A 15872-nucleotide genomic window follows, 5' to 3' on the forward strand; every position below is an offset into this window, starting at 1 on the left:
CCCTAGGATCCCAGGGCATGGTGGTGTCCCACGAGGGGACCGCAGGGACTCCGAGGGACACGCGTGGGGCCGGGTGCTTCGCTGCACGCTGACACGAAACAAAAAGAGCGGCGTTAACGGGGGCGAGGCGGCAAAACAGGGGGGGCCTGGGAGGGGAGGGGGCAGGGTGCCCGCGGGCCACGGCAGAGGGAGCGAGGCTGCAGGTAGGCAGGATGCGCGTGTATGCGCGTCCGCGGGTGAGACGGGGGCGGCCGGGCGAGCAGGACAGGGTTCCGCGGGGCACAGGTGGGTGCCTCCGCCCGGGTCGGCTCTACCTGCGGCGGCGGGGGAGGCCGCCTCTCGTCCCCTCTCTCCCCCTCCGCGTCCCCCCGAGCCAGCCCCCGCCCCGGCTGGGTGTCAGGGCTGGGGCTCGCCGTGTTTGTTTGTTGGTTCTTCCGCGCTGCCCATGTCTTAGGGGGCTGAGGAGGAGGAGGAGAAGGAGGAGGGCGGGGAGGGGGAGGGGACTGGGGCTTGGAAGACGGCGGCTCCTCGGCCTCTCTTATTGCCGCTGAGTTGCGCTCCTCTTCCTCAGGCTGCGAGCAGGAGCCGCCCGGGCGCTTCCCCTTTTCCCCGGCCGGGAGTCCCTGCGGCGGCAGCGCGATCGCTCGCCTCCCGCCCAGGCAGGTGAGTGCGGGGCGCCGGGCATCACCCCCGGGCATCGTCACCGGGCACCGCCGCCCGGGGCTGTCGGCCCCGCGGGAGCCGGGAGAGCGGGACAGGCGGTGGGGGAACGCAGTTTGCCAAACTCCAGCGCCCGGCTTGTCCCCGCTCACGGCCGCTTTCCCTTCCTTCTCTCTTCTCCGCAGAGCACCCCCGCCCCGTCTCCCGGAGCCCGCCCCGGCAGAGTGCTCCCGAGGTGCCAGCAGCCTCCAGGATTTTTGTCTGTCTTGTTTCTGTGTTAGTTGGTTTGTTGGGTTTTTTTTTTTGTTGTTGTTGTTGTTGTTGTTTTTTGGTTTGGTTTTTTTTTTTTTTTTCCCCTCGTTTTCATTTGGCTTTCTAGTCTCGCTGGGAATGGCAGGGGCAGCGGCGCCTGGAGCAGGAACAAGTGTGGGGAAAGGGAGTGGGAACCAGAGCTAAATGACAGGATGCGGGCGACTTGAGGCACAGCGAGAAGCCAGCCTCCCTCTGCCCCCGGGACTGCCCTCACCAACCGAGCTTTCTGCTCCTCACTCCGGCTGGAGGATTTAAGACCTAAGAAGAGTTGTGCGTCGAGGACGTTTTTTATTTTTTTTTTCCCCTCCTTTCCCTGCTGTCGGAAGAGAAAATGGATTGGGGACTTCTCCTGCACTGTGCAGCCCTCACCTTCACCCTCGCCAGGGCTCTGCGGAGCGGTAAGTGTCACGGCGGGCGTCGGGTCTCAGCCTGGACTGGCAGCTGCGGGGCTGGGCTCCGGGGTTGGGCTCCGGGGCTGCGGGAGCCGGGCGCTGGCGGTGGGGCCGACACCGACCGGAGCCCGGCCGGGGCGGGGAACTTTCTGCCCGGGGAGGGAGGCGCGGTCGCCGTCCGACTTTATTTTCCGCTCTTTCGAGTGGTTGTATACAGCACGCTGCGCGTTCTCGCTAGATCAGGACAGCCAATTGTCTTAATAATGTTTCCTCCCATAGGCAATTTAATAAGTCTCGCCTTCGGTATCTGAAAGATAATGAACACTTTAAAGGGAAGGCTTTCTCTCCCCCTCCTTTCTTTTCCCAAAGCGTAAGAGTTCAGATTATCTAGCTGTGTGTGTACCTGCGGGTAGTCTTCAAACCCAGAGCTCTCCAGACTATCCCTTTCCCAAGTCTGCAGTTTACGTGCAACTTGCACAGTGCCAAGAGAGAAGCTGAGCTTCTCTGGGAAGGCTCAAGACTCCCTTCCAAAAGAGAAATCCCGTAACAAATGACTGCTGTAGCTAGTGTACTATCAGGCAGCCCTTGAAAACACAACTAATTAAAAGCAGCGTGCTCCTCCTTACCCGAACAATGTCAGGGCACAGGGAATATTTCACTGCATGGTGCATTTTTAAAGATGGTCTAATTGTGGAACTGCTTGATGTTTAGGTCTCGCACACAAAACAGCTCATGCGAGGTTTTCCTTTCCTGACAAATCCTGAGCAATTATTATTAGCTAATTATCAAATATTTACTTTTGCCTGACTGAGTTTTCAATCAAAGTAATTAAAAGAAGAGAGCACCCTCCACTTATGCTGGTGTATTGTTTTAATAAGGGACTGCAAGTGGAGTGGTGTGGAAGAGAGAGTATTAAAATTGTGTGTTTTATGATGGAAGTTAATCTCTTTCCCAATACATTTTGAGGAGGCTGCTTAGTTTAATCAGGACGAGCTGCCTCCTCCGGCCCCACGGTGTGGGAGCAAAGGCACTGGAGGCATGTGCCAAGCCTGGCTTGGGGATGCTGGAGAGGTGCGCTTTCCTCACGCCCCCCAGCCCAGGCGAGGGGTGCAGGCAGCTGCCTTCCCAGCTCCCACATAAACCATGGTTGCCCCTAGTCCTGCACCCTCTGAGGGGTGGGAGGGGGGCACCCAGTGCTCTTCTTGATCATTTCTCCCCTTTAAAAGAAGAGGAGTAGGGTGAGTTGCTGGGCAGAAGCCTCCCCCATGAGTGGCTGATGTGGTGGCCCTGCTGGAGTCACCAAGGCCGTTAACCTCCTCTGTAACCTATCAGACCTACTAATGCCACCTTCACCTACATGCAGTACTAGTGTCCACTAAATTAATTCATTAACCTTATTTAGAACTAATGGTCCGAAGTCATTAGAAACTGCTCTTCTTAATCAAGTGTGAGAGAGATTGCACAGAGCCAGGGAGTCTAGCAGACCGCATTATCTTATTACACTGTCACTTTCCCAGAAGTCGCAGATTAAGGAGCACTAGTGGTAGTGAGTCCACCTCAGCGTCCTCTGAAGTGACTCTGTCAAGTGACTAGAAGCAGCACTGCTTTATTTCAGGCGTTTAACAGATGCCAGACTCTGCCATGTTGTTTGCAGGGCCAGAGTGGGCTTAATGAGACAGGATCACTTTCCGAGTGTGCTTATACAGGGAGGAAAAAGCAAGATTCCCTGAGAGCCCCAGACAGCGGATTAGCAAGATCACCAGTGACAGCTTTTGAGCTTTGAGCTGCAGTCTCTTTTGTTCTGGTCAGAGGAAAACAGCCTGTTTTGCAAAGACAAAGCGGAAATAAATAATAAGATAGCCTTTCCCAGCAACATCCTTAGCAGTATCTGCGTTTTGACCATACAGCTGAGTACATAGCATCCCCTTCCCTCCCAATTTATGGCAAATAATTTCTATAAAGAGTATCTAGCTTTATGCATTTTTGATGTATACTGCCTCATTCATTTCCATTTGACCTGTTTTTTTCCTACAATAAAATCCCGTACATTTATAAATTCATGCTGAGAGCAAAGAATGCCATTTTGCTTTCGTGGGGAATGTATTAGGTACAGCACTGCAGCCTGTATATACCATTACTGGAATGTACTGATATATAGTCTTGCTCTTTAGTGTGGACATTCTTCCTGTCTGTAGTTTACTGTCAAATTTTATTCCTCAAAATTAAACAATCTATCTGTCGAGAAAGTTTTTCTTCCTTGAAGATCTATAGAAAAAAATATCTATAGTAAAAAAAAAGTGGTAACACAAACCTGCAGTGAAGTGAGTGACTGTGTAGGCTGGATTTCTTGTCCCTTTTTATTTTTTCTGTAAACCTTAAAATGCAACCCTGACAATGCTGGCCAAAGGAGCAAGATTCAGCATACCATATTTCACAGTCACACTTGGTGATTCTGGAAACTTTTGCAACTATTTTGCTGCTAGAAATAAATCTTTGTTGTTGTTGGAGGGAGGAAGGGACAGAGGGAAGAGGAAAGGATGTTGTTCTGCTCCATTACTTTGATGCAGTCTCCAAGCATGAACAAACTTCCTTGAAGGAATAAATAGTGGATGATTTTTGCTTCACTAAAACCACTTTGTTCTCTGCTAGCCTGGGTTTGAAGAGCACAGATAGTTTCAACCTGCCTAGATTTATAGACTGATAAAACAAAGGGAGGGTCTGGCTATGAATGAGCTTGGATCCACCAAGACAATCCCAGTGGTCAGTGACACAGACCAGGCTTATCCCATAACTGGGCAAGGGGTCAAATGCCATCTTTTTAGGTCTCCTCCCAGCTTTCCTTATGACTTTGTACTTAAGATTATTATACTTTTTGGAGATAATTGAGTCTCAGACACCCTTCTGAGCCAACATTACTGCTGTTGTGAGGATGCAAGGTTTTAACACTGCAAGGGGCACTGTTTGCTCAGGGTAGGGGACTTTTAAAAAGGGGACTGTTTAGAAACAGAGTGTCTTTTGCTACCTGCTGCCTGTCCAGCTACTGGACTTAAGGATAGGCATGGAGAGGCAGGCCTTTCCTTCAATAAAATGTAACAGAGATGCCTTTGCGTTAAAGAAGACATCAGGATGCAGCAAAAGTTGGCTTGAAGAAGCCCATAACCCCTCAGCATTCCCCCGGTGGATGACTGGTTTGCTGTTGGCGGGCTGAAACTGAATGCTTGTCATGGCTGGGGAACTGAAAAAAGCCAATCTGTTTGCTTCCCCCGCAGATAAGTGCGGTGACACGATCAAAATTTTAAACCCTGGGTACCTTACCTCTCCTGGCTACCCCCAGTCCTACCACCCCAGCCAAAAGTGCGAGTGGCTGATCCAGGCTCCGGAGCCCTACCAGAGGATCATGATCAACTTCAACCCCCACTTCGACCTGGAGGACCGCGACTGCAAGTAAGTGCGGGCGCCGCGCTGCAGAGCGCCACGGCGCCACCTGCCGGCGCGCTGCCGCAGCCGCCGCCGCCCGCGGATCCCCCGCCGCGCTGGGGCTCCGCGGGGCTCCGCGCCCTGCCCCGCCCCGCCGCCGCGCTCGCGGCCGGTCCCCGTCGCTGCGCAGGGGCTGCGGCCGGTGTTTGCTGTGGGAAGAGGCGGGAGGCGTTCAAAGGAGCATCCTTCGGGCGGGGGGGGTTGCACAGTTAAAAAAGATCTTTGCAACTCTTAGAGCTGTGTGAAGTATATTTGAATTCTGTCGGCCTGATGGGAGAGGCAAGCGGAGGATGGTGATGATGCACGTTATGGGGATGCGATTGGGGTGAGGTACTGTTGCGTGTTGGTTGGCCTGCTTGCTTTTTTAAGTCTCTAGAGTTTTAAAAAACAGTTGCCTTACATTTTGTATTCCTACGGCTACAAGCAGCCCACGGCAGGAACAGGCAGTTTATAAATTGCGGAATCCTCTTAACACAGAGTTAGTCTGCCATTTACTCTCACTCATTAAGGGGCAGCGGACTGCAGGACTGATAGTAATATTTCCTCCTTTCTTCCTTTGCTGCTGATTTACAGCCAGTAGCTCTTCTTTCCCCTCCTCCTGCTCTACAGTAGTGCCCTGAGAGGAGGAAGAGGATAGCTGAGGCTCCCTTTGCTTCCCTGTGCTGGCATTCCCTTTGACCATCTATTTCCAAGAGTGAGAAGGGGAGTCAGAGTCTCCCAGAAACTGTTCTCCACTTTTCCCCAAATCTGTAAACCACATAGCATGCACATGGTCAGATCACTCCCCTCTTCAACATGCCCTCTAAATTCAGCCTACTTGTTTCATGAAGAAAATATTTTAGTGATTCATTATTTTAAAAATTTAGTATCATGGTTTTTTCATGCCCTTCTGACAAATGCAAGAGAGAATGATTGTTCATTAATTCTACCAGTCAAGGCTTTCTCTGCATATCAGAAAGAGATTAAACTCAAGAGCCATTGGTGTTTGGCATTTCGTGGGAGTATTCAAGATTAAACAGGGTTTGGTCCTGTAAAATAATGTTCAGCATCATCAAGAGTGGTTGTAACAGATCATGAGGTTATAGTGTTGGACTTAGAGAAAGTGAGCAACTGTATTCAAGCACTTAATTTTACCGTGCACGTCTTTGTTCCTAGTATTTAACAAATTGATTACTTAGATCACAGTTATAGATTTCCCTTAAAATGAAGTTTTTTAATGATGCAGTGTGGTGCTTAGTTGCTTCTTTTTTTTTGTTGTTTTTTGTAATCTCTTATACATCAGCGTTTCAGTACCATAGTTGAGTGGTAATGCAGGAAAACCCTATGCTCATAAAACAAAACTGATTCTTCATTAAAATGTGTTTTTTACTGTGGTGTTGGAGCTGCAGCTCATATTCACACCATATGTTCACACGCTGACTTCCCATTCTTTAATTTTTAATTTGTTGTACTCAGGCAATGATTCACTTCCCTGTGTCTTCTTGATACAGGTTTTGCTTTCATTCTGTGGGACAGTGCTAATGCTTTGAAATGTTTATCTGTCTCTCTTTGTCTCTTAGATAGAGATTAGGAAATTAAATCAAGCATATTTCACTGTCAAATGCTTTTCGTTCCTTGCTAGAATACATGTTTTTCCAACGCCGTAAAACCAACATGGTCTTTGAGAGCAGTAAAGTGGTGCACAGCATACAATTATTTGAAGAACAAGTAATCTTTGTGGCATAGTGTTGTGCTAAACAGTGCTAGACTGAGCTGAACTAGGTCCAGGGAAGGGATTGACTCCCTCCCTTTGTCAGTCCCTTCTCAATATTCATTGTCCACTCTCCCCCGTGCATTATTTCTTCTTCTGAAAGGGGACCCAGTGCAGTAATGAGATGGTAGTAGGTGGAAGGAAGTCTCTTAACAGGGTTGTTTGCATTGTCTTTGCAGTGTGTGATGGTGATAACTTTACCATTATTTGGTCTATGCTGAAATGCTAATCTTGTAGACAATCCTCAATTTCTCAGCTGCTACTTCACTTACATCTAAAATTGCTTTTTTTTTTTTTAACTTAGAGGGATTGTATTTGTGCCAAAAAGCAGGACCAGAATAATAGAAAATGATTTCAGCAAGAGGAATTTGTCAACAATCTCTGTGGTTTGAAATTTCAGTGTCTACTTACAAAATTCACATTCCTTGTACCAAATATTGAGTACAACCGGGGATTAATGCAATAAAACATATCACAAGATTTTTTGGTTTTGCAGCTAAGGACATTTTTATTTCCTAATATACTTAGTTTATTAGCAACTCAGCCTGCAATCTAGAAATGTGCAATTTAGATTACACTCTAGTTTATTGAAAGGTTTAGCACTGGAAATTAATAAGCACTTAAATATGAAATGCAGATAGAAAATGAGAGATAGGGGAATTCATGTCTGGGAACAAAAAATGCCCCATACAATTAGAGTAGACTAGAGGAGAAGATTAGCTTGCTGGCCTAGCTCCCAAAATCCTCTTTATAATGCTGTTCATTGCATCTTAGACCTTAGTTAGCATGGAAAACAACTTTAATAACAAGGACCCCCTGAGCCTAGGGAGGAAGACACTGTGACTTTGGAAAGGTTACCGTCTTGTTCTGTAGAGTCAACAGGAAAATCAAGAGACCTTATCTAACTTTTAAAAATATTACTTTATACAGAGGGCTAGATGTGTTGAAATGTAAAACTGGTGAAAGGATGATTCTCTGAGGAGAATCAAAAGCAGCAAATGTAAGCATTAGCTGTACTGAAGCTGTTCCCAGTTAGTCTCTTTGTATGCTAGGGTTTGGAATTCATTTTAAAAATATACCCTTGATTTACCTACTTATTATGCTATGCTTTAATGAATAAGTATTTCTCAAATGACTCCTAATAAAATTCACATATGTGTGATTTCTGACGATCAGAACCATTTGAGTAGTTTTAAATTTCAAGCAAACATGGTGAAAATTCCTGTTTCTCTGGAGGCATTCCAAAGGACTCAACTTTCACAGTTTTGAAGAATAAAGATACGCAAATAATTAAAAATATGTTCACACAAGCTAGGTTCATCTAACAAAAAAAATCTTCTAGCCCGAACTACTGAACCACCGTAATGGAAATACTGGGTCTCAACGGGAAGTATACAATCATGTCAACCACAGATTGTTATCAAGTATATACATAATGAAAAAATACGCAGTCTCTTTTTAACTTTTAACTTTAACGAGTGTTATGCCTTCTCTTCAGGAGGCCAGGAAACAGAAATTATGGCTGTACTTTAAGAGAAAAATAGTTTCTGTTTGCTGTTTTGCCTTTTCTCAAGGAAGCCCCAATAATAGCCATGCATTTTTTGGAGTCAGGAACATGGTTAAAATGAATAGAGAGACAAAACATATGGCTGCATATTAGTTAAAATGCTCCAGTGTTTGTTGCATGTGGTAAATGCTTTTCAGCACTTAGTGCAAGCTGTACGAATCTCGTGTTGCTGAAGTATCCTACTGTGTAAATGTAGCCATCTTGAATCGAGTAAAACTTTATACCTAGATAATAAACAAGAATGTCACTGATACAGTACCTTGAATTTATGGAACTTTTCCGGTTTCCCAGCAATGCACACTATCAGCATGATAATTTATAATGGTTTGTGACAAATGTTGCTGAGCAAAGAGGTGTGTGGTTACATTCAGATCAGATGTCATTATCTAGGGAGCAATAAAAATTTCACAGACACTAGGTTAAAAACATTAAGAAAATGAATGTGAAGCTTCAGAAGAAAAGAGCTTAAGAAAGGTGGAGGGTTGGGTAGAGAAAGCCCAATAGTGGTTTCCTTACTGACAAATTATTGACTTTGTTGCCAGACTTGACTGTATTGTTTTACAAGGTTTTCATAGATACACCACACAGCACAATTGTTTTACTGGCCATCATTTATAGACATAGAGAGTAAATATCATCCTTGCTTGACAATTATAGAATGTATACACAATGCTGTCAAATCACTCAGAATGGAAAAATTGCCCATTTTGGAAACATTCAAGTTATAGAAAGAGAGATGTCACAGATAATTATTCTTTATATTGCATTTACCAGGGATTAGTTACACTGATGAGATCAGAGCTGTATAGAAAGTGCAGTCAGTTATAGAATACAGAGCAAAAATCACCTATGTTTGTTTATATAGAAGAAAACAGCTCCTCCAGATCCTTGAGTATGGAAGAAAGCATAGCTATCCAGACACACAGAGTGAAATTGTAGCCTCATGGAACTCCTATAGACCTTAATGATGTTAGAAATTCATCCATCCATTTTATTTCTAAATAATGTCAGTGGATTTATGCAATAAATCTGTAGGTATAACAAACTGAGGCTGGTAAAATAAACAGGAGCAAGGCAAGCCACGGCGCAGCCTTTCTCTAGTTTCTGCAAAGTTTAAGCTTTCATTTGCTTTTGTCTAAATCCTAGTTCCTATTCTTCCATGTAGCGAGGTCTGCTTTGTGCAGACTTTGTGCCTCGCATTTCTCTCATGCAGGGGCGGTTAAAGCCCTTTGGTTGAGCCCATGGGAGCCAAAGGAGGCCCGGATGGCACTCAGCTGCCATGACAATGCCATGGTGCGCGTCCTCACTGCCTGTCTAGAGGAGAACCGTCCTGTACAGGACATCGTGGGGCTGCCCCTCGAGCCTTGCCTGTCCAAAGTGTCCTGTCAATGGCTGCACGCATGATAGCTGCTTTCTAACTGCCCCAACGAGCAGCTGGAGCCTGGCTCTGGGCTTACCAGCCCTGAACTGCTCCCACAAACTGCACCAAGGATATCTTGGGAGTAATGGAGGGTCTGAGCCAAATGCAGCCCTATTATCATTGACAGCGATGGGAATTTTGCTCTCCGCTTTCACAGTGGAATGTTTCTCTTTGAGTCTGTGAGGAAGGGGGCATGCAGCACAGGCTCTGTAGGGTCGGTTTATGACTGTATCAGTCGCTCTGATGGCAGTCCTAATTCCCTCTCCCTCCACCACTCTTGGGCACAGCAGGCAGTGAGGTGACTGCAGCTGACAACGCAAGGTAAGCTGCAGAGCTAGCAAAGGAGCAGATCCATTCAGGCCTGTGGGACGCAGGGACCAAATTTGCCCATGGCTGCGAAGAGGCGTCTGGAGGAGCCAAGGTCTCTGAGCTTTCAAACAGAAGTATGGTTTTAGTGGCGTGGCCTCGCTCCTCAGGGCATCAGTGTCAGGCTTTTAGTGGTTTGCCTCAGGACGAGGTACCCAAGAGAGGCAGGAGTGCCCCTTCCTCACCTGCTGAGGGCCACTGGAGGAACGCCCATGCTTGCTGTAATTTGAATTAACTGAATCACCCAGCCCACACACCTTGAGCCACCCCACTGTGTTCTTCATCACAGCAGGCTGGCAAAGGCCTGCGTATCTCTCTGTCAAAGCCAGGCTCCATGCAGCTGTGAGCGGGACGTGGGGCCGACCCGCTGGGAGGGCCGTACCCGGGCTGAAGGGGTAGCATCTCCACCCCCTTGTCTCCCTCCAAAATCTGTCCCTTAAAAGCTGTTTGGGGTTACTGAGAGATTATCTGGGACTACTGAAGGGATGAATGGGACCATCCTTCATTCTGTCCCCAAAACAAGAAACAAGTATTTTTGGCATGGTTTAGGATAAGTCGTTGCAGTGGATTTAGCGGACGTGGTATCTCGTGTTTCTGGGTGCACTTAGAGGGCATTTCTCTACTTTATGTAAAGCACAGGAAAGGTTCGCTCTCAGGGAGCATGCTGCTGCCCTCCAGACAGCCTGGCTGGTGACCACTGCTGTTTGATACCCTCAGGGTGCCAAGGGAAGGACACAGGCCAGAGCCTGTGCAGGATCGGGGAAGCAAAAAGCACTTGTTGCAGTAGACATGGAGCATGCTAGCATACAGACATAATACTTTTTCTAAACTTAAAAGATTCTGGATCATGAAAATACATAGATGTATGTGCTCTTTGCTACAGGATTTAGCATGCATTTGTACACCAATATCAGAAGCAAGTATCTAAAGATAATGCTGTTACTATGTTTAGAAACTAAATAAGAGTTGAAAGAAGTTGGAAATTATATTGTTTTTCTGATTACACAGTGTAATAAACTGCCTCTTTTGTTGTTTATCCAAGCAGTTAACTCTTATGAAAGTCTCTATTGTCAAACTGTTTAACAATTCCTTCTTTCAGAGTAGTGTTTTGGGTTTGAGTTTTCTCAGAAGCAGGTATTAGGGAAACCATGACCAAGCTGCCTGGTCATAGCTAGAGCGTCTGTGCTTGCCTGCGTTTGGGGCTGAGGGGCTAAATGCAGAGCCTGGCCTTGCACTCTGTGCATATGGGTGCGTTCCCTGACACAGTGGAGTCTTGACTTGGGTCTCTGTACAGTATCGCATTAAATTATAATAACAATCATATGCAGGTGTTTCTATTAATCCAGACAGTTAAGTGAACTGTGGGGAGAATTCTGTCTTGATATGCTACAACTAGAAACTCTTCAGATAGGAGAAAGTTTGAGGGTCAAATACGAATTCCCATGAGCATAATCCTTCATCCTTTCTGTGGACAGAGATAGACAAATTCAGAACGGAGGGCTGAGTCCTGTCTAAATTGAAATCCAACATCGTTGGCATTAGCCTCTTGAAACACTCAATATGTTTTCAGTCAACCCCCCCCTGCTCTCCTCTCCGCTCCCTTCTCCTCTGCTGATGTAATTAAAACAAAAACCTCTATGTTGCTGAAAATTAGTTTCTTAATTATAGCTTATTGCAAGCTATAACATTGTGTCATAATTTGGTAATTATGATATAGAGATTTTTATACATCTGATGTAAAACCAAATTCAATTATTTTCTTTTGTAGTATTCCAAAGAATGAAATTATGTCTGAAAACAAGGTATACATGCACTCACATGTATATGTCTAGACTTACATGTCACACAGAACTACTTGGATGTTGGCTTATGTGTTACATGCACCTCTGTAAGACTGTGCATATATACACACATTTATGTATATAGTATATATTTCTTAGTTTATGTAGAAGTTCCTAAAGTAAATCTACTAATTAAAGCACTAATACCCGTCTTAAGGCAGATAATTAGGTATAAAGAGAAAAAGAGACAGGATTAGTGTTCAGATCATGTTCCAAATGCCTCTTAATTGGGTGTTTGTAATCAATCCTGATTGCAAGAGGCAGTGGTTTGGCAGAATAAAGAATGAAAAAGGCTTAGCCCTACTATTTTCCTGTTAGTTGACTTGGCTGTAGTATTTAGGTCAGGATCCAGTGTCAAACAAGGTAATTTTGTCAGCCTTAGCGATCCTCATAAAACATATAAAAATATTTTCTAATGGTATTTTTTCAAGCTAAAAAATCTGTCAAGCTAGAGAGCTATTTTTATCCAGAATCTTAGAGTGTTTTCAAATGAACCGCAGAAAAAACTGTGTTCTCCTGGCCTCCATCCACCACTGACTTCTGAAATCAGGTCTGAGTTCACTGTGGGTCTTTCATTGCATTGACCTTGGCACTTTTCTCACCAAGCCACAGTTTTCCATCACAAAACCACACAGCTTGGTATAATGATTATTTCTTTATCCCAAGCAACAAAACAATTTTTAAAACAGGGTGACAGATTTCCCTTTTGCACTGTGGGAAGCAAGCACCTGGCCATTTCCAAATAGAGTTTTAATGAACTTCCTGAAGGAGATTTGAGAGAAGTTTAATAAGTCACCTGCCAACTTTTGGGGAGCATAGGTCATTCGCTTTTCTGTAGGAATTCACAAAAATGTGAGAATAACCCCCTTCCCAAGTCCTAAACTTTTATGGAGGAAATTGATTTTCATGGGCAATACCAAAGGTTTTTTTTAAAAAAATCAAATTTCTGATTGTTTCTCACACATAAAGTACTGCAAAACTGTGTGACCCACAAAGCTGGTTGTGAACTGTGTGAGCTTTATAATAATTCATTTAAACAGGAAAAGATTGTGCATATTTAGACTTATATTGCATGTTAATAGCATTACAAGGATTTTACGTAATGCTATAAGATGAAGAATTTAGATGGCTCAAAAGGACCATTGAGAAAATATCTCCATGTGTGGAAGAGACACTGATTTGACATGATGATTTCTTCCAGAAGAAACTATGCACATCCCAGAAGCACAATAACCAGCTTTTTTACAGGAGAAACTGGGCGGTTGTCTGCTGCCTTCCATACTGATGTGGAGTTGCAGTGGCCATATGCCCAATGCCTCCCTTAAACACAGATGGGCCAAACCTCACGCTGAATGATAGCTTGAGTTAATCCCTTCCTTACACTCCCAGCAGGTTGGTCTCCGTTGCGCATTTGCACTGTGGGCTGCTCCATGCCCCCATATGAAGACACAGCCCATCAGAGCTGCGGGGTGGGAGGGGGATTGGAGCATCCCACTGTGGGTAGGGGCACACGCTGCCCTCACAGCCCTCTGCTGGGGCCATCCTCCAGTTGGAGTTGCAAACCTAGAGAAAAATAAAGAGGTCTGTTCACATTCATGTGATTATTCTGCCTCGAGCTTTGAGAAATACTCCCTCACAGCCAAAGTTTTGCTCATTTTCTTTACATAAGCAGTCCCGCTGAAGTCAGTTAAAACAACAGACTCACTTGTGCAGGGCTAATAGCTAGGACTTACATTTATGGCACTATACAAATTAATAGTTGCTTTTTATGACAACAGATTTCAGATGCTTGTGGAGTAATTTACAATACAGTAGAAAATTCAGCTTCATTCCTTTTTGTCCACTCAATTCATAAATCACCATAAATAAGTTATCATTTCTTTTCCAGAATCTTAGCTCATAATAGTGAAGGTTTGGGACAAGTTGCTAAGTGCATGGGTAAGAATCAAAGTTTGTCTTGTTTTAGGGTCTTGTGCCAATCTGTCGTTAAGCTGGACAACTTCTACCGACTTCAACTCTGATGTATTCATCTGTAACAAGGGAAGCAGATCAGCAATTCAGAAAAGCTTCAACTTGTTCACCGTGCAGAAGTGTAGGCTACACTGCCTATTTCCATAGCGATCACTTCCACTTTGCCAAATGCAAAATGGGAGGCTTACATCCCTTATGCTAAAAACCCTTCTTAGAGGAAATCCTAGACTGTCGCTCCATTTGAGTAGCTTTAGTTAAGTCTGGAAAAATATGCAAAGGTAGCTCTTAAATAAAAACTCTTTTTTTTTTCCCTGTTTCACAGCCATCTCCATAATCTGTTTTGGACAAAGAGGCATAAGATATATTAACATGGCAGGGATATGTTCTGATTGCTGAGAGCTTTTTGACGTTCCCACAAAACCCCTGAGACTTTGTGTCGCAATTCTATAAACGTTATCTATTTGTATATTCATATGTAGGCTTAAATCCAAAACTTCTTTACATGCATTTACAACAGACAATTTAGATTCATCTTGTATTTCAAATGGCAAGCAATTAAAGCAGGTACACATTTTAACCATTCTATGTAGGCTAAAGTTCTAATGCATTTTCAAAGTTTTCTGGTGTGTTTCAATAGCACATACACTGTATAATGTAGGTATATAAAATAGATACAGGACCACATTGAGCTGCGAAGCTGGTGAAGACAGCTCCACTGATGCAAATAGTGTTGCACCTGCTAATAGCTCAAACACAAAATACCACAAGTATATCATGTTATATTCCTTGCTGGTTTCCTTTTTCGTTGAGGCTCTGAGCAACCTGATCTAGTTGGGGATGTCCCTGCTTCTTGCAGGGAGGTTGGACTAGATGACCTTTTGAAGGTCCCTTCCAACCCTAACCATTCTATGATTCTATGATTTATCCTCCACAGCTATACTAGATGATGGCCTTCAAACAGTATAATAGTCTTTATCTAATTTATCTGCCATAATTTTCAAGTTTCTTATTACTCTTGAACAGTGTAGCTAATACTACCCAAATTGCTTCTTATTCTTCCCGTCATAGCATGTCATTATTCAAGAAACCAGTGCTCTTCAGCCTTTCCCACAGAAATATCTCTCCCTCAAACTAAACTTAAAACTTACTAGCACGAGCGAGTCTCACATATCCTAGGCAATTAGGCTCCTTCTACTGGCTATTACATTTTTACTTTGCACATGTTTACACTTTTTAATCGACCATACCTGTGTACTCTTTGAGACTTGAATCTTTGTCTTCTAAAGCCTAGTCTTCATACACTGGCTCTTGTACTGATTTAATGATTTCAATTAAGGTTTTGTTTGTGTATGGTTAAAACAATTCGGCACGCACTGGAGGATGCATGTATTCTAGTATAAAGATGTCTTATGTCAGAAGTAAACCTTGCTAGGGTCAGCAGTTCGTAGCTGGGGCTGTACTGCTTTATCTGTAATGGTTTCTAAGCTGATACAGCTAAAGTCACTGTAAAAACAATGTGTAGACCTACTTCTGTGTTACATAACTAGTCACAAATGCTAGTAGAGGTTTTTGGATACTGTATTAGCTAAATTTGTTAGCAAAAAATAATCAGATTGTTTTTCTAATTGCAAGTTGCAAATCGCAATATAGATGCATCTATAAATGTATCTGTGCATATTGGGGGACTTACTGACACATTCATTTTCTCCCAGCATTTACTCTTCGAACAAAAGCTTAGGCAAAGTGTCTAAGCTAAGCAGTTCCTCTGCCTACTTTAACTTAAGCTTTCCAGGAAGTTTTTTTTTTAACTTGCCTCACTGGGCAGCTAGATAAATTACTGTGGTGTGACCTTCAAGCACCTTGCTTACTCCGTGGAAATTGTCCATATGCATGCTCACCCCGTGATATTCCATATGACATGCAAGGTAGTTTATCCCTTTTCTTCGTTATTCCTCCTCTTATCCCCAGCATTACAAACATGCTTATAGGTGTAACCACAGCTTAACTGATGCTCTGAAATCAAACTCTGAGGGGTCTGAAAATAACTATCCGATCACTGGGTAACTTTTGCGTGTTCCCATATGCTCAGCATAGAAAGGAAAATACATCCTTCCTT

The 15872-nt window shown here is 44.3% G+C and overlaps 1 protein-coding gene across 4 annotated transcripts in view; it reads left to right on the top strand.

The window, feature by feature from the left end:
• Window positions 1–531: 531 nt before the first annotated feature.
• Window positions 532–15872, top strand: part of NRP1 (neuropilin 1) — a 112394-nt gene continuing 97053 nt past the window's right edge. For all 4 annotated transcript variants that reach the window (XM_086742001.1, XM_086742002.1, XM_086742003.1 and 1 more), the window contains exons 1-3: window positions 532–663; window positions 846–1370; window positions 4634–4808. In XM_086742001.1, coding sequence (XP_086598127.1) covers window positions 1304–1370; window positions 4634–4808 — 242 coding nt within the window. In that variant the 5' untranslated portion in view covers window positions 532–663; window positions 846–1303. The remainder of the gene's footprint in view (window positions 664–845; window positions 1371–4633; window positions 4809–15872) is intronic.

Source organism: Chlamydotis macqueenii, chromosome 2 (genome assembly GCF_036417535.1).
Source record: "Chlamydotis macqueenii isolate bChlMac1 chromosome 2, bChlMac1.mat, whole genome shotgun sequence".
NCBI lineage: Eukaryota > Metazoa > Chordata > Aves > Otidiformes > Otididae > Chlamydotis > Chlamydotis macqueenii.